Source organism: Dromiciops gliroides, chromosome 3 (assembly GCF_019393635.1).
Source record: "Dromiciops gliroides isolate mDroGli1 chromosome 3, mDroGli1.pri, whole genome shotgun sequence".
Lineage (NCBI taxonomy): Eukaryota > Metazoa > Chordata > Mammalia > Microbiotheria > Microbiotheriidae > Dromiciops > Dromiciops gliroides.
The window spans coordinates 649,539,431-649,561,477 of NC_057863.1; the positions used below are offsets into that span (position 1 = coordinate 649,539,431).

Sequence of the window (22,047 nt, forward strand, 5' to 3'; positions counted from 1 at the left end):
AAGATGGCCAAGAGAACAAAGGAAGGAAGCCTTTATCAAGGGCACTATGTGTATGCCAAGAACTGTGCTAAATGCAGGAGATATAAAGAAACAAATAAGTCTCCCCTCTGAAGGAGCCCTCACTTTCATTGGGGGTGACAATACCTGAAAGAGCTGAGGTCCAGGCTGGAAGGAAAGGCCCCAAACCCTAGGGGAGCAGCAGTGGGACAGGACAAGCCCAAGGGTCTTTAGGGATGGGGACCGAGCAACAGGGCAGACGGGAGGGCCCAGAGGCCCTGAGGACAAGTGGTGAGGCCTGGTGGTCAGTCGCCGGAAGGAATCCAGTTGTCACTTCCTTCCTCACTCAAGTGATGTAAGCAGCTGTGTCACTTTGCCCAACCAGTGCTCCCAAATGGAGTCGAGGCATGCCAGGGGTCTTAGGGCAGGGCAGAGACATCCACACGGAGCCAAAGTTGCCCAGGTGTTGGAGAAGACTGGAGAAAGGGTGGATCTCTAGCTAATAGGTCAGAGCCTTGGGAAATGAAAGAGGTCATATCAAAAGAGCATTCAGGGGGCAGCTAGGTGGTGCAGTGGATAAAGCACCAGCCCTGGATTCAGGAGTACCTGAGTTCAAATCCAGCCTCAGACACTTGACACTTACTAGCTGTGTGACCCTGGGCAAGTCACTTAACCCCCACTGCCCTGAAAAAAAAAAAGAGCATTCAGACCCCAACTCAGCCACTTACCTGTGTGACTCTGACAAAGTCCCTTCCCCCTCTCTGGGCCTCAGTTTCTCATTTGTTCAATGAGCTGGTGGGACTCCCTTCCACCTCTAAACCCTATATTCCTAAGGGTTTGTGAAAAGATGTTAAAGAGGTCCCTAGAGAGGTCAGCAGGTGGAGAAGCAGAAGCAGGTATCAGCTCTAAAGGCAAGGCATTAGAAAGTATCCTCTAGGAGGGCAGCCCGGGTGTCAGAAGACCCCCATCTATCTCTGTGACCAGCACCCTTTCCTCAAACACCAAGACACTCTTCCAGAAAAGAGAGGCCTTTGTTCCAAGGCCCAGGACTTTACCTCTGAAAGACCATAAAAAGCAGGGGACAAAGTCAGGATGCCTGCTGGGGAGAGGAGATGGGGTCCCCTGCATGGATGAGGGGGCGGGGCCCTGTCTATGACACAAGAGACCAAGCCCCTCCCCTGCCAGGGGAGAGCCAGGAACATGGGCCCCTCCTTTCCTCACCCCAGTGGAAAGGACAGAGGTGGCATCATTGGGCACAACAGAAGGGGTCAAGTGTTCAACACACACACACACACACACACACACACACACACACACACACACACACACACACAGAGCAGCCAGTCTCAAGTGTGGGGAATCAGAGATGCCAGGATGAAGGAGAACATGGAAATCCAAAGGATGCACAGACATGAGGAACCAGTGAGAGATCTGTGAAGGGGGTGACCTGGGGGGTCAGAGGGATGGAGGCTGGGCTGACAATGTCTCCCATAACAACAGAGGAGCAGGGGCTTAGATCACAGCAGGGATCTGCCTCTGAACAAGGACCCAGATCACAGAAGGGCCCTGCCTCCAGGCAGGGACCTGGATCACAACAGGAAACTTCATTAGAGGAGGAACCTGCCACTGAGAATGAACCTGTACACCAGCAGAGCTCAGCATCTGAGCAGACACCAATAGCAGAGCTGGGACCATGTGCCCCTGAGCAGATCCCTCTAGCACAGCTGGGACCGTGTGCCCCTGAACAGATCCCTCTAGCCGAGCTGGGATCACATGCCCCTGAGCAGATCCCTCTAGCACAGCTGGGACCGTGTGCCCCTGAACAGATCCCTCTAGCACAGCTGGGACCTGCCTCTGAACAAAAGCCAACATTCCAGCCAGGATCTCTATCCCAGCCAGAATCTGTCCCCGAGAGAGGCCCATCCCTCCTATCAAAGCACAGCCATGCCTTCCAACACCAATCAATGATGCATCTAGAACTTAAATCCCTGCAGGACTCTGCCTCAGAGACAGGATTCCATCAAGGCTCCCAAGATGGATATACATCCCAAATCAGAGCTACAGCAGAAGTAACTGGACCCCAGCCCGAAGAGGCCTCCGAGGGCAAGCCTCCAACACAGCCCAGACCAGACTCTAAGCAGGAGACCATAGTACAAGGGGAATCCACCGGGAACCTCATATCCAAGTCAAAACCAGAATCTACTTCTGAGCAAGAACCCGTTTCAGGGCAGTCCTCTCCCTTACAGCAGAGACCCACCTCACAGCCAGAAGCTCCCTTACAGCAGCAACAGACCACGCGCGAGCAAGAAGCCGGCTCCGAGAAGGGCCCTATCCCCCAGTGGCCACCTACCCCCCAGACTTCCCCAGGACAGCCGCTTGTAGTGGAGAAGGAAAGCAATGCCCTGGACAGCACAGCCAAGGAGGAGCCTCCCGTGCTCCAGGATCCTCCTTCCAGCCAGAACTATGCACCCCATAAGGCGGTGTCAGTGGCAGAGGGGACCGCAGGTCACGACGGGAAGATGCATATCAATCAGGGCGTTCGCAGGGATGCTGGTGAGTAAGGGATGAAAAGAGGTGAGTGGGGGAGAAGAAGGGCAGCGACGGGGTCTAAGCCGACTCCCCAAATCCCAAATTCAAAGACTCCAAGAGTTAGGGGTTGGTGCTGTCCAAGGGCCTGGGTTCGGTTGTCACGGTGGTCACTCAACCTAGGCAGCCTTGGGCAGTCAATTTCATTAGGCTTGAAATCTCCTACATGCACCAGGAGGGTCGGCCCTTTCCAGCCCTAACTCTACGGATCCCTGGGGGAGAGAATGGGCAGGAAGGAGGGGAGGGAAGTCACGTGAAAGATGGGGGGCTGACATCTCACTGTCCCCAAGTGGCTGTGGTCTGCTCTGAAACAGGCATGTGTAGGGCCTCTGGGCTCCCTTTCTTGGGGTGATGGGGGAGCCTCAGGCCAGCCTCTCAGGGCCCCCGGGCTGTGGGCTCCAGCGCCTTTGGGAAGCACCCCCACTGCAACCCACTAAGCCTGTACCCCGACTAAGGCCATGGTGGTGAAGCCGGGAGTCCTAGCTCTCCCGCTGACATCCTACAAAATCTCCGCCCCCGCCCATGCGAGGGGTCTGCCCCCAGAGGCTCAGACCCTGAGCCCCCTTCTGGGGTGCTGTGGTCAGACCCCGCAGACCCACCCCCGGGCTTCCAGCCAGATGGTTGGGGGCGGAGGAATGGATAAGAATGGCCCACCCCACCTGCCGAGCCATGCCCACACGTCTGCGCCACCTGGCCTAGGCCAAGCCTCTCTTTAAGTCGCACGTAAATACTCCCCAGGCCACGCCTTCACTTAGGCCACACCCACGACTAGACCACGCCCTATGCTGGGCCCCAGGCCCAAGACTGGGACAGAAAGACCTCGCACTCTCCCTTCCCGCTTTTTCCTGGCCTGTGTGAAACAGAGATCACGTGTCACCCATGCGCAGGCGCTATGCCCGGTCCCTCCTCGCTTGAATGGACGCGGCACAGGGCACGCACGCGCAATCCATAGGGAGGGCTGGGGGGGGGGCGGGTTGGAGGAAAATAGCATGTGCCCCATCATTCTCTCTCGAGGAAGACAGAGGTGGTCCCGCCCCCGCCTTCTGCCTCGCTCTAGGGAAGCGCGCCTGCGCAGTGCCCTGAGCCCTCTGTAGCTTCCCTCCAGCTTGAGGAAGGATCAGCATGGGGGTGAGGGAAAGAGTAGCGGCTGCTCAGCCCGGGCCCCGCCCCTACTCCCGGGTCAGAAGAGAGCGCAGAGGGCGGGAAAGGGGAGGAGGGGGTCGCGGTAAGGCCATCCCATCGGCTTCCGCCCCCGCGGCCCTTTAAGGGCCTTGGAGGGCGGGGCCCCAACCGCCCAGATTCGACACCGATTGGTCCGCGGGGCAGAGGCCGGGCTGTGGCGCGGGGAGGGGATTGGTCCGGCGGCAGGGAACGGCCGAGGACGATGGAGCCGGCGGGGGGAGACGGGGTCTCCGGGACCAAGGAGAGACCGGGCAGCCGCAGCCGCCGGAGATGGCGGCGTGGCCGGGCCAAAGGTGAGAGGGAGCCGAGCTGGCCTTGGGTCCGAGTGCGGGGGGAGAGCGGGGCTGTGATCCGGCCCGCCTGTCCCACTGAAGGGTCCCCCTGTCACTGGTGGGAAAAGAGCAGGGTGTCCCACTGTCACTGGACACGCGGGGGAGGAAGGGGTGTCGAGGCAGTGGGATGTACCATGTGAGGGGGAGATAGGGATAGGGCGGAATTGTAGAGTGGGATGTACCATGGGGGAAGGGACTTAGAATGGGGTTTCGGGGGTTAGAGTGGGATGCCCCATGGGAAGGGGATACGGAGCGGGATGTCGTGTCGGGGCTGGAAGATCGGGAATGGAACGTCCCGTGTAGAGTGGAAGTATGCTGGAGAGTGTCGGATATACCACTGTCCCCTGGGAGGAAGCGGGGAGAGGTGGGATGGCCCACTCTCTTGGGGGGCAGGGTTCATTGTCTAGGAGGCCGAGCGGAATGCCCCCTCCCCACCCCCATCCCTGTGACCTGGGCAAGGGGAGAGGGGGATGCCTCTGAGGCAGCATGGGTAGGGGAGTTGGAGCTCTGGTTCTTGAAGTCAGGGGCTCAAGAAAATGACCATGGGTCCCGTCCCAGCTTGGGCCAATAGGATTGTGAACCTTTAAGGGAATCCCTGACTTTACAGAACTAAGTCGTTGCCCTAAGTCACACCAGTACCAAATGTTTGAGGCAGGATTTGAACCCAAGCCCCTAAGACTGTAGGTACAGTGTTGGAAAGAACCCCAGAGATCATTCTGGTTTAACTTCATTTTACAGAAGGGGAAACTGAGGTGCAGGGAAGTTGTGCCTTGCCCAAGATCATATATGGAGTAAGCATCAGAGCTGGGATTCGAACCCAGATCCTCTGACTCTTTCCAATGTCTCCTAATTCACCTCTCTGAAACTCAGTTTTCCCATCTGTATGGTAAAGACAACAGCATCAAAAATGTGAGATATTCATTGGGATGTCCCAAGGGAAAGGAGGCTCACTCTAGGGGGGAACTACTTGTCCTTGCATTACATTTGGGGGTGTCCTCCAGATACCTAAGGAAGCTTGGGATGGGATGACTCATGTATATGGGAAGAGGAAGAAGGGGATGCCCACAATAAAAACCCAGCTTGATGAATCCTCACCCCGCCCCCACAACCTAGTTTGGAGGATATGGTCCAGCTTGGAAGACCTTACCCCAGCCCCAGCCCAATGGCCCTGGGTATACTGGGAGACTAGTCCCCCCGGGCACATCCATAGTCATCTTTGGGTATCCACCCAAGCCTCCCACAACAACTTCTCCACTGATCTCCTTGATTCCCGCCCCTACTCCCCGGTCAGAAGAGAGCGCAGAGGGCGGGAAAGGGGAGGAGGGGGTCACGGTAAGGCGATCCCATCGGCTTCCGCCCCCGCGGCCCTTTAAAAGTTGGGGTGACACTGTTCCACTCCCTCCATACAAGGAGGGTAAGTGTTGGAAGGGTCATTCTCCCCTTACCTACTACCCAGGACAGGGTGGGGATCCTGAAGCTAAGTTTCTCTAGGGTTAAGCCCTGGGGACCTGGGGTGGGGGGAGGATCCCTTTCAACAAAAAAGCCCATCCTTATACTTTCTCAGAGAATCCCAGGACTTCTCAGGAACTAGAGAAACCTCTCTCCCAATCCATAAAAAAGAGCCTGCCTTGGGGCAGCAAGCACCCCATGCCATCTGGGGCCACAGCTCCACCTCAGCACAGAGAGTGGCTTCTAACAGGAGATCCTTTTCTATCCATAAAAAAGAGCCTGCCTTGGAGTAGCAAGCACCCCACGCCATCTGGGGCCACAGCTCCACCTCAGCACAGAGAGTGGCTCATAAGAGGATGGGACCAAATGAGGCAGATGACTGTACACTATTATGATGCCCACACCCCCCTGACAGTCTGAGACACAGGCCACGCATGCCCTGGTGTTTTTACCCAGCCCTCCCTGGAGTCAGCAGGAGGTGATATTGAAGAATTTGGCAGAGGCATCTCCCTAGCTTGGGCCCTGCCCCCAGGGCCATATCTTACCTTTCCAGACAAATAATTAAGCAAGGGGTAGATGGGAATCACCTTCCCAGACACGGGGACACCAGCTCCCTGTCCAGGGCCCGGGGCTATACCCACACTGAGCTCTCTCACACTTATATCACACTCCATACACCCTTTCCCCTGAGCCCTGGGATTATACCCACCCACACCCTTCTGAGTTCCAACCTGGGGCCCCAGGACTATACACCTCCACAGGCATGCTCTGGGAGCCCAGACAGTGGGCACAAGGTCCACATTGTTCCACTGCCCACTTCCTTCTGATCTCAAGCCCCAGGGCTACACAGTCACACTCCCCAGCTCCCCTAAGCTCCTGAACTGGGATAACTGGCTAGGCCCCCCCACCCCCACCCCCGGCCTCAGGTCTCCAACCAAGCTCCATCCAGCTCCCTCCTGCAGCTCACTGACCCTCCTTCACCTTTCCCTCCTTCTTCCCAGGAAATCCTTGTTTTCTGACTTCTCACACACTTGCTACCCCAGGAGACTCTCTCTTGGCTGCTGGCCTCCTCTGTCGTCATCCCAAGCCCTCACCCTCCTCTAACCCTTCTGGGACAGACTGGATCCAAGGCTTCATGCCCTCCCCCCATGCCCTGCCCAGGCTTTCCTGGGACAAAGTCTAAGACGTTGGGTTAGGCCGCATACATTCCTTTACAGGGCAAAGGGACAAGCTGGCCCTTCCTAGGCCCTGGGCTCCTCCCAGGCCGCCTCCCCATCCTGCCCTTATTCCCCAGCCCTCTCCCTCGTGCCTTCACTCATTTCTGAGCATCTATTTAGAGTTGGAAGGCAGATGAGAGGGCCTGAAGAAACAGGCCCAGAGTTAAGTGACTTGCCCAGGGCCACACAGGTAGAAGTGGCCGAGGCAGGCCAGGCCCTCCCACTCCAAGGCCAGCTCACAAGTTGTTTTCTGCCCTCTGCCCCAATCCCTCACCACCACCCGTGCCCCCTGTCCCCATTCCCTCTGTCAGTGTCTCAATCTCCAGACCTCTGGCCCATTCCCGGTCAGCCCCTTGTCCAAGCACTGGGCACCCTCTGGCCCAGTTCTCCAATGGGCACCTACCCCAAACCACAGCAGCATCTGCTCTCACTCCCCTCTAACCCAGTCTCTCTGTCCCAGGCGGCCCTAGTGCCCAGTCTGCTCCCTGGCCACCCCTGCCGCACCCCAATAGTCACCAAACAGGTCAGCCCCCAGCCCTAACCACTGGACCTCGAGCCTCCCTCCCCACCCCTGCCCCCAGCTCTGGCTCTGAAGGGCTTGCTGCTAATCAGCTTTTGTTCTTGAAGCTGGGGGTGGGAGGAAAGATGGGGCACACCCTCAGCTGGATCACCCAGTGCCAGGCAGTGGGGTGGGCCCCAGCCCTCAGCCTGAATGGCCCTCTGTTAGTTACCCCTCAGGCTGCAATGGAGAGTAGGGGTGATCCAGCCTCCCCCCCACATGACCAGTTATTTTGACTCATAACACTAAGTCACACAACCAGCATCCACTTTTTAGTGATCTGCTCTCTCTCTGGTGCCTCACTTTCCTTTTCTGTTAAAATGAAGAAGAGGTTGGAGTAGATCTGTAAGGTTGTTACTAGCTGGAGACCCACTCATCCATCCATCCATCCATCCATCCATCCATCCATCCATCCATCCATCCATCCATCCATCCATCCCTAGGAGATGGAGGCCAAGGATGATATCTGGCTTCTCCTTGGGGAGTAGGGGGGCAGGAACTAGGGGCTCAAAGAATTCTGGGGGGCCAGACTAGACCATTGAGCAGCCAGGGGGTGGAGCCAGGTACTGAAATCCCAGGCTTGTAGGATAGAGAAGGATGCCTGAAGTCTGGAGGCTGGGGCCAAGGTGGGGGACACTTGGGTCCCTGAGAGCCAGAGCAGGAGCTAGGTAAAGGAATTGGGGTGGGGGAGGGAGGACTAAATGTGGGACCTACTATGTGGCAGACACTGCGCTAAGTGCTGGGGTTACAAAACGGCAAAAATTCAATCCCTGCTCCCTAGGACCTCAGTCTGGTGGGGAGGCAAGAGGCAAACAAGCTAGAGACAGTGTAGACTGAAGACAGTTAGCCACTAGAATTAAAGGGGGGGGGGGCCTTCCGGTAGTTGGTGGGATTTTAGCTGGTATTTGAACAAAGCCAGAAGGAAGGGATGGGGAGGGAGAGCCGCCGGGCATGAAGGACAATGCCTGGAGTAGAGAGTGGCCAGCATCCCTGGAATTCCAAGCTGGGGAGGGGGCGCAGACGATTTCCTATTGGATCCTGGAGGGGATGGGGAGCCCTAGAGGTTTGTTGACATCACGTGCTTCCCCTCCATGTGCCAGAAACTGCCGCCAGAGGGGGAAGGAGGGGACTGGGGGCGTGGTCCTTGCCCCAGTGGGTGGAGTCCGGTCCCCTCCCTGCCTTTATAGGCCAGGAGGGAGCGCCTCTCTGGGCAGGCTGGAGTAGCTAACTGCCCCAGGGCCTGGATTCGTCCGGGAGATGCTGGGGATAAACAAGGAAAGGAAAATGGGTGAGTGCATGGGCCCTGGTCTGGCTGACTGTCCCACATGCCCGGCAGCCCTCCCTCCTCACCCCTTTCTTCTGGCTTTGTTCAAGCCCCAGCCCAGATCCCACCTTCTACAGGAAGTCCCCCCACCTTAATTCTAGCGGCTGACTATCTAGTCTATCTTCAGGAGCCAATGGAGAGGACGATGAATGGCTGGGCCCTGAGACGGGAGACGGGGCTTTGCCATGGTTTGGGGGGCACTAGAGGAAGAGGACTTGGGGAGAAAACCAGAGCCTGAGTCCTTCTAGGAGGGGGCAGGGTAGACCAGACACCTGAGGCTTTGCAGGGAGAGAACCTGGAATCAGACATCTCTGACCTGGAAACAGGATGCTCGGGTCCTTGCAGGGAAACCTAGAAACTGGATCACCTGGGCCCAGGGAGGGGGGAGGCTGGATGCTCAGGAGAGAGGGCTCCGACCTGCATCCTTGGGGAGAACTGGCCCCGAGAGTCTGGGGTCTGATGGCAGCAGGGATGGAGGAGGGAAAGTCTGGAGAGGGATGCCCTGGTTTCCTTGGACAGGGGACCACAGGGGTCCCTGAGTGGCACTGGGCCTTTGGGTCCTGGGGACAGAGACAGGAGGTGAAAAGCACTTGGCGTGGGGGCCTGTGCCCATCCCCCAGCCACCATCCCTGTCCCCACCCACCCACAGCCTCCCGCCTGACCCATGGCATGGACCTACGGGCCATGACGCAGTCGCTGGTGGCCCTGTCGGAGGACAACGCCACCTACTTTGCCAGCCAGGGCCCCGGGGAGACCGCGCGCCGCCTGGCAGGAGCCTTCACAGGGATCCGGGAGCAGGCGCTGGGCCTGGAGCCGGCCCTAGGCCAGCTGCTCGGGGTGGCCCACCTCTTTGACCTGGACGCCGAGACACCGGCCAATGGCTACCGCAGCCTGGTGCACACGGCGCGCTGCTGCCTGGCCCACCTGCTCCACAAAGCCCGCTACGTGGCCGCCAGCCGCAAGAGCATCTTCTTCCGGGCCGGCCACAACCTGGCCGAGCTGGAGGCCTACCTGGCCGCCCTGACGCAGCTGCGTGCCCTGACCTACTATGCCCAGCGTCTGCTGGCTGCCAACCGGCCTGGCGGCCTCTTCTTCGAGGGTGATGGGGGGCTCAGCGCTGACTTCCTCCGCGAGTACGGCACCCTGCACAAGGGCTGCTTCTATGGCCGCTGCCTGGGCTTCCAGGTGAGAGGGGCGGGGTGGGGCGGGCTCCCCAGGGCAAGGGGGAGAGGGGGCTCCCCAGGGGCCAGGGGAGGGGTGGGCTCCCCAGGAGCAATGGGAGCAGAGTGCTCCCCAGGGGCCAGAGGAGGGGTGGGCTCCCTGGGGGGGCAGGGGAAGGCAGGGCTCCCTCTCGGGGGAGCTGGGCAGGACCCCCCTTTTCTGAAGCCTTCTCCCCCAGGGCAGACAAGGCCATCTAGCAGAGGGGACTTTGGGACCCAGAACAGAGCTGGGAGGAACCCTAGGATGGGGTGGGGGTGTCCGAAGTGGAAGCTCTATTGACCACAAATGGAGAGGAAGCAGGGGCCCACTGAGGGGGCCCAGCCTCCCCAAGGGCAGAACCTTGAAGCTCCTTCCCACACTGCCTCTCCCCCCACCTCCGGAATCTCCCCAGTGTCCTCGGCCCCAAAGGGCCTGTGCCCATGGCCACGACCTCTAGGGAGTTCCCTGGAGTTGGCAAGAACTTAGCTCACCTGCAAGGGGGCTCAGGGCCTCCAGAGAGGGCTTTGACCGGGATACACGGGACCGGGATACACGGGATCTGGACATGGCCTTGTCCTCCACCCTTCCCCCAACCAAAAAGAATAATAATAAGTCAGCAGATGTTGACCGAGTGCTTGGCACATGGACGAGAAGGGCCCTGTGCTCATAAATACCCGGTTCTGACCTTGGGGTCCCAGGGCTTTCTTCAGAGTGCCAGCCCTCCCCTCCCCCCACTCCCACCCCCACCCTAGGAATCCCCTGGCAGGCCCGCTGACCTTTCTCTCACTGGGCCAGGAAGCTCCGAGTGGGTGGTTCAACTGGACCTGCCCCGGCTGGGGGGGTGGTCGTTACAGGGAGACAAGCCCCCCTGGGTTATCGTGTCCCTGGGGGGCACAAGGGGGCCTGTTGGTGGCCTGCAGCCACTCTGTGTCTCCCCGTCTCTCTCCTCTTCCTCTCTGGCTGCTTGGATGTATCCCCGTCTCTCTTGAGAAGTGTGAGAGTGACAGCCCTGCCCCCACAGCACCTGCCCCACTGGTGGAGAGGTCATGCAGACCCCTGCATGAGGCAAAGCTGTCAGCATGTAGTATGTCTGGGGGTGCAGGTCTGGTTCAGGACCCTCTCTGTACTACACTGGCCCAGGAGGCCCAAGAAGAGGTGTTGACCTACCCTGGTGGCAGGAGTTCCCTCCTGCGGGAGTCCTCTGTGCCAGTGAAATCCAGGGTGAGGCCTTCCAGCCTGAGCTGGAAGTGGGCTCAGAGCCCACCGGTCCAGCTTCCCTCATTTTACAGGAGAGGAAACAGGCCCAGATGGGGCAGGTGGGCCATTCCGCTGCCCCCCCTCAGCTTTCCGTCCACCAGGACTCCCCTTCTCCAGAACTCCTATCTCATCATCTCCTCTCACTGTCCCTGTTCTGACTCCTGTCTCAGCTTCCCAGGGCCCCGGCCTGGCCAGGCGCTAATGGAGGATCTGTCCCTGCCCCCACACTCACACTGGCAGGTTTCCCCGACATCTGGCCTCAATCAGCCTCCCTTGCAGCTTCCGCCTATTGTCCCCAGCACTGCCCTCCTGAGGCAAGGTCCCTCCCAGCGGAACAGCCCCGCAGCACCAGATTTTGTGCAGCCCTGCTGCGTGCCAGGCCTCGTGCTGCATGCTTCCAATGCAGGCACAACCAACCTGAAGATGCTCCCAGTCAGTCAGGAGACAACATGCGCCCAAATACTGAAACAAACGACATGTGAAATAAGCACAAGGGGATTTGGAGGAAAGGCTGGGGAGCCAAGGGGCCAGGCAGGGCCGACTGGCAGAGGCAGGGTGTAAGGCAGGTCTGGAGGGAGATGGAGATGTGCGAGAGGTGGAGAAGAGGATGAGCAGGGAGAAGGCCCTTGGATGCCCGACGGGGCACGAAGCCTGCTCCCAGTCTGGCTCCTGAGCATCATGAGTGCTCCTCATGGGCCAACATGATCCCAACAGGCCAGGAGACAGCCCCACCACTGGCATGAATGCCAGGGAGATGGGACCAGGCCTGAAAGCAGGGCTGCCCAGGGACCAAGAAGGAGCCCTAGCTAGAGCTGAAGCCAGTGCCCATTTGGGGCCACCAAGATTCAGGCAGAAGCCAGAAACTGAAGCAATGAGTGGGGCCTCGTCCCCGGGGAGCCCTAATAATGAGCACCTCAGTGGTTCAGTGGATAGAACGCCAGTCCTGCAGTCAGGAGAACCCGAGTTCAAATCTAGCCTCAGACACTTCCTAGCTGTGTGACCCTGGGCAAGTCACTTCACCCTGTTTGCTTCAGTTTCCTTATCCGTAAAATGAGCTGGAGAAGGAAACCAAACCACTCCAGTGTCTGCCAAGAAAGGGGGTTGAGACTGAAATGAACACCTGAACAAGGGCAGCCTGCACTCACAGACCCCCCCCACTCACCCAGCAGGGGCCCAACTGCTTCTCCCAGCTCAGGGCTGCCCGAGGGGCCAGAGCTCACTCTCCTATCAGTGTGAGCCCCCATTCCAAGGCTTTCTCCCTGATATCGCTGGCCCCCCCAAAGATCCTTTAGCCAAGCAGCACTTGGAGAAGATAGAGACGGGCCCTGACACTGGCAGCTCTTCTTTGCCATGTCGGACCGGCTAGGGTCCTGGGCAGCTGCCAGACGCCAGTGTGGGCACCGACCTCCCCGCCCTCTGGAGCTCTCAAGGTCATGGCTTCATCTGCCCTACCTCCAGTAGTCCTCCTGAGAGTGAGAAAGAAGGGAAGTGGCAAGAGGCCTCCTATGGACTGGGCTGAAACCTAGACATGGACCCTCTCACCTTGTGGGGGCCAGGGAGCACCACCCCCCCCCCAGCAGCAAATCAAAGTGGGCCTTTCTTGGCCAGGTAACAATAATGATAACAATAGCTAACATTTGTATGGTGCCTACTGTGCGCCAGGCACAATGCTAAGGGCTTTCTACAAATGTGATCTCATTTGAGCCTCACAACAACCCAGGAAGGTCGGCACTCTTATGATCCTCATTTTACAAATGAGAAAACTGAGGCAAAGAGAGGTTAAGTGACTTGCCCAGGGTCACACAGCTAGGAAATGTCTGAGGCTGGATTTGAACTCAAGTCTTCCCAACTCCAGGCCCTGCACTCTATCCACTGTGGGCACAAAGGAGAGTTCAGCAGGCAGTCAATTCCTAAGGACACACCAGCTTCAGGCCCAGGTCCTGGTAGGGCTCCACTTCCTGGCCCAGAGAGCAGCCTCGTGTCAGCTGACCTCAGAGGACACAAGGCTGGGATGCTGCAAACTAAGTGACCTCAGTCAGATAGTCAGGATTTGTCAAGGGCAGCGTTCGAATTCTCTTTCCTGTACAAATGACATCCAGCCCTCACCTCTATCGTTGTATTCTGGGGATGAAGCAAACTCCACATTGTCTAATCAGAGCCCAGGTCCCTCCCTGCTGTCAATCCACCCTCTTCCCCCCTCCCCCCCCAGAAGCCCTTGCTGTTTCTTCCTGTTCTTAGGCCTCATGTAGCCCCGCCCTGGGTGAGGGTCTCCTCCTGGGTGGTCCCCCACCTCAGGTGTGCTCAACTCTGTCACTCTTCTCTATAAACTCTGTGGCTCCCTATTCCTCCAGGTTGGCAGTGGTAGGGACATGGGTCTCCCACCTGGTGCCTCTGTCTTGGCTGGGAACACTTGATAAACAGTGTTAGCTATTGTTAGTGCCACCTCCTCCCCACCCTCCCAGGCTTCTGATTTGTATGAATGGAAGCAGCTACAGGGCAGGACTGCTTCATCCTGGTCGGTATCTTCTGAGCCTGGGGCACATAGGGCCGTCCCCCATCCGCCTGCCTCTGCCCCCTTCCCCGGTGATCATCTCTAATTCCCTTGCTCTTCCTCCCCCCAGTTCACTCCAGCCATCCGGCCTTTCCTGCAGACCATCTCCATCGGGCTGGTCTCCTTTGGGGAACACTACAAACGCAATGAGTCAGGAATTGGTGAGTGCCCCCCAAGCCTCCTGTGCTCGGACTCCCCCTCGTCTCCTGCTGCTCACCACTCTCTCCCCTCTTGAACCCTCCCCTTCCCCCCAACCTAAGCTGCACAGAGGTAGCAGTCCCCACCCGTGGTAAGTCCAGGGCACCGGAGGACAGGGGCCTCGACACCATGGCCCTCCCTGAGCACCCCCCTCCCCCTGCCTTTCCCAGGTGTGGCTGCCAGCTCCCTCTTCACCGGTGGCCGCTTTGCTATCGACCCAGAGCTGCGAGGGGCCGAGTTTGAACGGATCACCCAGAATTTGGACGTGCATTTCTGGAAAGCCTTCTGGAATGTAACAGAAATCGAGGTCCTGTCGGTGAGTCAGGCCAGCCTGTGCAAGGAAGAGGCAGGGGAACCACTTACTTTATTGACCCACCGCGTGGACTTAGGCAGCTCTCCCTTCTCAGCCTCTATCTCCCCATCTGTAATGTGAAACAGGAGAGGCTTGAACTAGATGACTTTTTTTTTTTTTTTTTGGTGAGGCAATTGGGGTTAAGTGACTTGCCCAGGGTCACACAGCTAGTGTCAAGTGTCTGAGGTTGGATTTGAAGTCAGGTCCTCCTGACTCCAGGGCCGGTGCTCTATCCACTGTGCCGCCTAGCTGCCCTAGATGACTTTTAAGGTCTCTGTTCTAATTGCCCTCCCAGCTCTGACATCCCCTGTTCTAAGGCCCCTCAAAGCCTTGATATTCTAATAACTCCCCTGGGTCCAGCATTTTCCTCTCTGTTCTTTCCTTTGATCCCTGAATGCTGTTTTGAGAGGGGTTTTTTCACCCAGACCATCAGGGTTGAGAACTCTGCACGAGGCAGCTCCCTTGGGGTCCCCCCCTGACCAGCCTCAGACCGTCCTCCCCCCGGCCCCATCTCCCTGCCACTAAGGCCGTCCCTCTGTCCATCACACAAGGGGTTTTTATGCTTGTTACAGAGGATAGAAGGGAAGGGACTCTGAAAGTGACCAGCAGAGCGAGGCCTAGAACCTGAATCTTGGTCTGGGCCTGGGCCTTGTTCTGTGACTCCGCGCTGTGGTAGTTGGGGAGGCGAGGAGAGGTTCAGCAGGTCTCAGAGGGAGGGCAAGGGGCATGACCCTTGCCCATCATTCCCAGCTCACCCTCGCCACCCTCTCTCCCACAGTCTCTGGCCAACATGGCATCGGCCACGGTGCGGGTGTGCCGGGCCCTCAGCTTGCCTCCTCAAGCCTTCGAGATACCCCTGGCCAACAACCCCCAGCTCAATGTCACCATCTCGCCACCCGTGGCCCACACGGGCCCAGGCCCTGTGCTGGTGCGACTCATCTCATATGACCTTCGAGAGGGCCAGGTGCGGGCAGGGGACCCTCTGTCCTGCCTCCCATTCCATCCCCCTTTCCAAGCCCATCCACACCTGCCACCACCCCCATGACCCTTCTCCTAACTATCCATCCCCTTTCAGGCCCGTCTCCTGTCTCCCATCCCTCAGCCCCCCTTTCTCCTGTGTTTTGTCCCATTGGCCCCTTCCCCCATCTCTCCAATCCCCCTCCCCATCCGTGATGAGACGGGGGGGGGGGGGGCCATTAAGAGGAGGTTATACCCACACTCCCTTTGTCTGCCCTCCCCCAAGGACAGCGAGGAGCTGAACATCCTGGCACGGTCGGAGGGCCCGAGGAGCCTGGAGCTGCGGCCCCGCCCCCACCACGCCCCGCGCTCCAAGTCCCTGGTTATCCATATTCATGGCGGGGGCTTCGTGGCGCAGACCTCTAAGTCCCATGAGCCCTACCTCAAGAGCTGGGCCCAGGAGCTGGGGGTGCCCATCCTCTCCATCGACTACTCCCTGGCCCCTGAGGCCCCCTTCCCCCGAGCCCTGGAGGAGTGCTTCTACGCTTACTGCTGGGCCCTCAAAAACTGTCGCCTCCTGGGTGAGCTGACCCCTGCCCTCCCAGGAGACCCAGACCCTGCCAGCCAGCCTCCCCTCAGGAGGCCCATTTAGGGAAGAGACACCCCTCATCTCTGACCCCACCCTGCCTCCCGAGCTGGCCAGTGACTTTGTCTCCCTCTCGCTGGCTCTAACCCTCCTCATAGACCTTTGATCTCTGAATGCCCAACCTCTGACCATACGGGCCACCATGGAGCCCAGGGGCAGTGCCTCTGTTCTTGGGACTCCCCATTGGGGTGGGGTAGATGGGACCCTGCCCATGAGGCCAGCAAGGCTGGGGTGGAGATCCCAGATACTCAGCAGCGCCATGTTAGGCAAGGGTCCCCTCTCTGAGCCTCCCTGTCCTCCCCTCTAAAACGAGGGGGCTGCACCTGGGGGCCTCTGAAGTCCCCGTCAGCCCTAAATCTAGAAACTCTGACCTCTCAACTGCAGCAGGCCCCCAATTTCTAAAGCCCAGCCCCTGCCCATCACTTCCTCAACCTCCGACCTCCGTCCTCCCAAGTTCTCCAGTGATTTCTTGGACTGAGAGCCTTCTTGAGTTCTTAGCCTCCCTTGAATTCCCTGAGCTTCTGAAATTCTGACACCCCCCCCCCAAATTTGGCCTCTGATCTCTGACCTCCAACCACTGGCCAACCAGCTGGGGTAGGGGGGTCCTGGCTGCTGCTAGCCCCAGCCCCTTGTGTTACCATTGGGGGAACAGGTCGGGTGACTGGGGATGTTCATCAGTCAAGTCAGGTTATGGGCATCAGATCCAATCCCTGGCCAGGCTACCTGGGAATGCAGGGCTCCTGGCTGCACCAGCGGGCTCTCTTCCCACTGGACCATGCTGAACCCCGGCCTTTGTCCCCAGCTCTCGGTTTGGGGCAGTGACCCCTTCTCCTCTGCCTTCCCACAGGCTCGACAGGGGAGCGGGTGTGCCTGGCCGGAGACAGCGCGGGGGGTAACCTCTGCCTCACAGTGTCCCTTCGGGCGGCAGCCTATGGCGTGAGGCTGCCCGACGGCGTCATGGCCGCCTACCCAGCCACCATGCTCCAGGCCTCTGCCTCACCTTCGCGCCTCATGAGCCTCATGGACCCCCTGCTCCCCCTCAGCGTCCTCTCCAAGTGCCTCAGTGCCTACGCCGGTGAGCTGGGGGCCGGGCACCGGAAGGGTGGGAGCTGGTGGCCAAGACCCCCAAGGAGAGCACAGGTGTGGGAAGCTGGAGGGGCAGCACCTCCAGGGGATGAGGATGGGACCACCCAGAGGGGGAGGAGCAGGAGGCCTAAGGGGCCCCTGCTCCTCCCCCTCCACTCCCCACAGGCGTAGAGCCCGAGGCTCAGGAAGACCAAGAGCAGCAGGCCCTGGGTGTGATGGGGCTGGTGAAGAGGGACACAGCCTTGCTGCTCCGCGACCTGCGCCTGGGCGCCTCGTCCTGGCTCAACACCTTCCTGGAGCTCGGAGGCCGGAGACCCGCCGATGACTGCTCCCAGTCAGCTACCGGTGAGTCCCGTGGGGCCTGCCCTGGGGGCACTGGGACCAAAAGGGGACGCCCAGATGAGAGGAGGAGGCAGAGCTTCAAAAAGGCTACACGGCCTTAGGCACACGATGTGCCCCCTTTCCGGCCCTCGGTTTCCCCTCATGAGTGCCAGGACGTTGTCTGAGGCACTGTCGGCTCTGCCAGCCTGGATGTTCTGTGATTCTTAGGCCTGGGCCGGGGCCCTCCCAGCAAGAAAACCAGGAGACAGCAAAGGCCCACCTGGGGAGTGGGGATGGGGAACATTGCCCCCACAGAGGGAGCAGCCAGGCCGGTCCACGAGTCCTTTTTTTCTTTTTCTTTTTTTTTGGTGAGGCATTTGGGGTTAAGTGACTTGCCCAGGGTCACACAGCTAGTAAGTGTCAAGTATCTGAGGCTGGATTTGAACTCGGGTCCTCCTGAATCCAGGGCCGGTGCTCTATCTACTGCGCCACCTAGCTGCCCCCACAAGTCCTTGAATGTTGGGGAAGGCTGTGGTGGCCTCAGAACCAGGTAGACCCAGCATCTGATGCCTACTCAACAGATGACTGCCTTCCCACACCCCAGACTCAGTTTCCTTCCCTGGAAGATGGGGCAGCACCTACTTGCCAGGGTTCCAGGAAGATGATGTGTGGAAATCTTGGGGTGGGCCTTACAAGTTCTATGTCAGGGGCCACTGTGAGGATTTTCAAGTATATGCAGGACTACCCTGTGGAAGCAGGATGAGATTCGTTCTTGGCTTGAGAGGACAAAACTAGGAGCAGTGGGTGGAATCAGACAGACCTCAGTTTGATGTGAGGAGAAAGAGCCCAGCAGCCATCCCAAAGAGGAGTCGGGGGAAGCCAGCAAGGAGTGAGCTTCCCATCGGCTAGCTGGATGACACTTGTGGGGAATCCCAGAGGTTCTGGTTCAGGTCGCCTCCCAAGTCCCTTCTCAGTGAGTCTGGGAAGAGGAGAAAGAACTCAATCATAGCCTTCCTCCACCATGGCAGAAGGGTGGCGATGCCCAAAGTTCCTGTTTCTAGTATTTCAAGGTTTCTGGCTGAAGGACTGGGGCTCATCTGGAGGTTAAGTGGTGCTCAAAACAAGAAAGTTGTCAGAGCCTGGATTTGAACCTGTGTCTCCTGAGCCAACTGGGGTGGGGTGGGGTGGAAACGGGGATCCAACTTGAGAAGGTAGGAAGGAGGGATGATGGGGACACGTCAGAGACTAGGGAGGGAGGGAAGGGACTCCGATTGGTGGTGGAGAGAAAATGGATGGATTGGACAAGAATGAAGAGACCCCCCCCCCAGGTCCAACCCTAGGAGAGTTTGATGGAGATAGAGAAGAGGACAGGGCTCTAGAAGGGCCAGGAGCAGGTCAGGGTCTGGTGGGACAGCTGGCCACATCCGGACTTAGAGCGCCCCAGATGGAGAGCCAGGAAATGCCCAGACGCCCCCTAAGCCCACCCCCTCATTCGGGGATAAGAAACAGGCCCAGAGAGGGGAAGGGGTCTTTCCGAAGTCACACAGCCAGCCAGGGCCAAGCTGGGGCTCGGACCAAGTCGTTTGCCAGCAGCCGGATCCTGTGACCTGTCGCAGGGAGCTGGCCGCCGGAGCTCCGCGCTGGCTGAGCCACAGGAGAGCGGAGGGGCCTGGGACGTCCCCAGGAGGGGGAGGCTGCAGGGCCAGGGAGCTCACCACCTTCTCCCTTCCTCCCGACTTCCAGAGACGATGCGCCGCAGCGTGTCTGAGGCCGCCCTGCAGGACCACTCCAGCCTGCCCAGGGAGTCCCCTAAAAGTTTGACCTTACAAGACCTGAGCCTGGTGGGGGGCTCCACCCCCCCAGTCCTGTCCTCATCAGAAGAGACCCTGTCATCGGTCCCCCAGGAAGTGAACTTCTTCCTGCCCCCTTCGGGGACCGAGGATGAGACCACGGAAGAAGAGGAGGATAACAGGGAGAATCGGGACAGCCTGGGCTCCACCTTCCCCGACGGCTTCCAGCCCCGGCGCTCCAGCCAAGGCAGGGCCAACCTGTCCCTGCAGACGTCCCCCATTGTCAAGAACCCCTTCATGTCCCCGCTGCTGGCCCCTGACTCCATGCTGCAGTCCCTGCCCCCCATCCACATCGTGGTGAGCTGGGGGGGGGGGGGGCGCGGGGCGGGACACTGAGATGGGGGCGGGTCTGAGATGGGGCGGGGCCGGCCAGGTCTACCTGGAGACACAAAAATGGGGAAGTAAAGGGGTCAGAGAGGGAAGGGGGAGGAGCCCCTCCTAACGGCTCTCTCTCTCCCCCCATCTCATTCTCTCCCTCTTTCTGTCTCCCCCCCCATTCTCTCTCTCTCTCCCCCCCCCCCCCTCCCTCCCTCCCTCCCTCCCTCCGTCATCTGGCTTGCTGTTTCTCTCACCTCCATGCTGATGTCCACCCTCTCCCTCCTGGTCCGTCTTTGGCTCTGTCTTGGCCATTCTCACTCCCCTCCTTTGGGGGTTTCTGCATCGCCCTCGTCTCTGGCTCCCTGTCTCTCGCCCCCCCCCCTTCCTCCTGGTCTTCTTTCCTTCCTCTGTGCTCTATCCTCCATCTTCTCCACCCCCTTCTCTCGCTCCTTCCTGGCTGTTGATCCCGGCCCTGGTCCGGCTGCCCGGCCCCCTGCACCACGTGGCCCCGCGTGCCTACGCCAGGCCTGTGCCCTGGACCCCATGCTGGATGACTCGGTGATGTTTGCCCGCCGCCTTCGGGGCCTGGGGCGCCCGGTGACCCTGCGCGTGGTGGAGGACCTGCCCCACGGCTTCCTGAGCCTGGCGGCCCTGTGCCGTGAGACTCGCCAGGCCACCGCCCTGTGCGTGGAGCGCATCCGCCTCATCCTCACGCCGGGGGCAGAGCCGCAGGTGCCCCCCGCGCCCACCAAGCCCCGGTGGTCTGAGCGGTCCCGGAACAAGCATTCCCCTCAGACCCCGGCCTCAGCCGCGAGCTCGCCCCCCAGCCTGCGGAACCCGGGCCTGAGCCAGGCCCAGCCTTCCCGTCATTCTGGCCTCAGCCCTGCCCGCTCCTGACTAAAGGCCTCATGCTCTCTCGGTCGGTTTTGTTTTGCACTGTAGACTCATGGTGATTCCTGGGGTGGGGGACCCCTCTATCCCCACTCCACCTCACACTCCTCCCCTCTGGGGGGGGGGCTAATACTCCCGGGGGGGCCGCCCATCCCAGCGCTCTGTGAAACCTGGGCAGGTCAGAGTCACCAATGCTAACACTGGAAGGTGCTTTGAAATCCAGCGTCCTCACTCTACTAGGTGGGAAACTGAAGCAACACTCCACAGCGGGAGGAGCGATGAATTCAGGTCGGGGCCCCTGTGTGACCTTGCAGGCCCCAGCTTCCCCCTAAGTACAATGAGAGCTGGGCTGGCTAGCGCTAAGTCCTGTGCCTGCCCTGCAGGAAGCTCCCAGTTCTGGGCCCAGCTCCGCCCCAGCCTTGCCTGGGGACCTAGGACAGGTTATGGAATTGCAGATTGTGAGAGGGGGAAGGTGCTGCCCAAGTTCCCCACCTGCTTCCCCTCTGGGCACCCGTTTCCCTGTGTGTGATAGTTGGCCCATTACCACTGGGGAGGGAGTGCCTTAGGCCCAGTGGGGGGGGGGGAGGGAACTCTGATGCCCTGTGCCCCCTGACGCTTTTCACTCACTGTGAGCCCCAAGTGGGGGGGAGCCTCCCAAGCTGCTCTCTCCCACCCCCAGCCACTGCCTTCTGCTGCTGCTGCTGCTGCTGCTCAGGGAGGCCCCTGGGCCTCCTGTGCTCCCTGTTTTGTAAATAAATGTATTTGATTCACCCTGCTCCTCCATGACTGGACCCTAGAGGGAGGGTTCCCCAGGGAGGCACAGTACTAAGACCTTCCACCAGGGGGTGGCTCACACCTGGGCAAGCTGGCTGCCCAGAGGACTGAGGGATGGACCAGGCCTCCCAGATGCCTGTGTGGGGTTCTGAGGGGGCTTGGAGGCCAAGATCAGAAACCTGGCCTCCTGGGTCCTACAGACATCGAGGCTGGAGGGGATGGGCTTTGGGACCTGGGCTTTATGGGGCTGTTTACAGGCTGGGGCCAAACCACAGGGAGCCTGGGGCAGGAGTGGGGATCCTGAGCCAGAAGGGGAGATGCAGAAGGGAGGCTGAGCCCCGAGGGTTCCTCCTGACACCCTAGACCCCAAGGCAAGAGAGAGAAGCTGGAAGAGACAGCCCAGGGGGAGAGACTGAGCTGCCCAACTGAGAGGGAAGGACCTAGTGCTGGGGCAGGCACGAAGCCTTCCAGGATTCCTGCTAGGCACTGGTACAAAAACAGCCCCACCATGAGGGAAACTGAGAAAGATGATGATGATGGACAACAGCAGCCTGCTTCCAGGCTCAGGTGTAGTGAGGTGTCCTAGGAAAGGTGAGCGAAGATTTGAACCCAGAGCTCCAGACTCCAAAGCCAGACCCCATGAGAGATCCCAAGGGAGCAGAGTACATGGGTCAGAGACAAAGGGACTAACCAACCAAGATGGGAGGGATCCCCACACCATAGCAACTGGGGCCCCGGTGAGCCTTGAATGGGTTGGAACCATGGTTGGGAGGGGACTGCTTCCTCAGGGCAGGTCACCATGGGCAGATAAAGCATCTAAGGATGACCAGTCTCACCTCATTCCTCAACCAGCTGCCCTGGGTGCGGATACTCCACCCCAGCCTGGCCCAGCTCCTGGAGAGAACCCAGTGTCAATGCCTGGGTTCATGACTGTCACCACCACCAGTGGGAGCCAGGAGATGGGGACATCTCTGTCCTTAGGGAAAGGCTTTGGTATCTG

At 59.4% G+C, this 22,047-nt stretch overlaps 1 protein-coding gene across 2 annotated transcripts; it reads left to right on the forward strand.

Moving 5' to 3' along the window:
• Positions 1-3,651: 3,651 nt before the first annotated feature.
• On the forward strand, positions 3,652-21,043 carry LIPE (lipase E, hormone sensitive type). 2 transcript variants are annotated; one of them, XM_043997618.1, is made up of 10 exons: positions 3,652-4,058; positions 9,296-9,831; positions 13,725-13,815; positions 14,023-14,168; positions 14,983-15,168; positions 15,448-15,742; positions 16,655-16,882; positions 17,059-17,238; positions 18,958-19,361; positions 19,908-21,043. In XM_043997618.1, exons 1-10 carry the CDS (start codon positions 3,968-3,970, stop codon positions 20,277-20,279), a joined length of 2,529 nt encoding a protein of 842 aa, XP_043853553.1. In that variant the 5' UTR covers positions 3,652-3,967; the 3' UTR covers positions 20,280-21,043. The 2 variants fall into 2 exon arrangements, with proteins under 2 accessions (XP_043853553.1, XP_043853554.1); XM_043997619.1 differs by lacking the exon at positions 3,652-4,058 and adding an exon at positions 8,425-8,610.
• Positions 21,044-22,047: the final 1,004 nt, after the last annotated feature.

Excerpts from the sequence above, each read along its gene's own strand:
- LIPE (XM_043997618.1), top strand. The coding sequence starts at position 3,968 with ATGGAGCCGGCGGGGGGAGACGGGGTCTCCGGGACCAAGGAGAGACCG. Across the intron at positions 14,169-14,982 it reads CAGAAATCGAGGTCCTGTCG|TCTCTGGCCAACATGGCATC; the intron begins GTGAGTCAGGCC and ends TCTCTCCCACAG. Across the intron at positions 15,169-15,447 it reads ATGACCTTCGAGAGGGCCAG|GACAGCGAGGAGCTGAACAT; the intron begins GTGCGGGCAGGG and ends CCCTCCCCCAAG.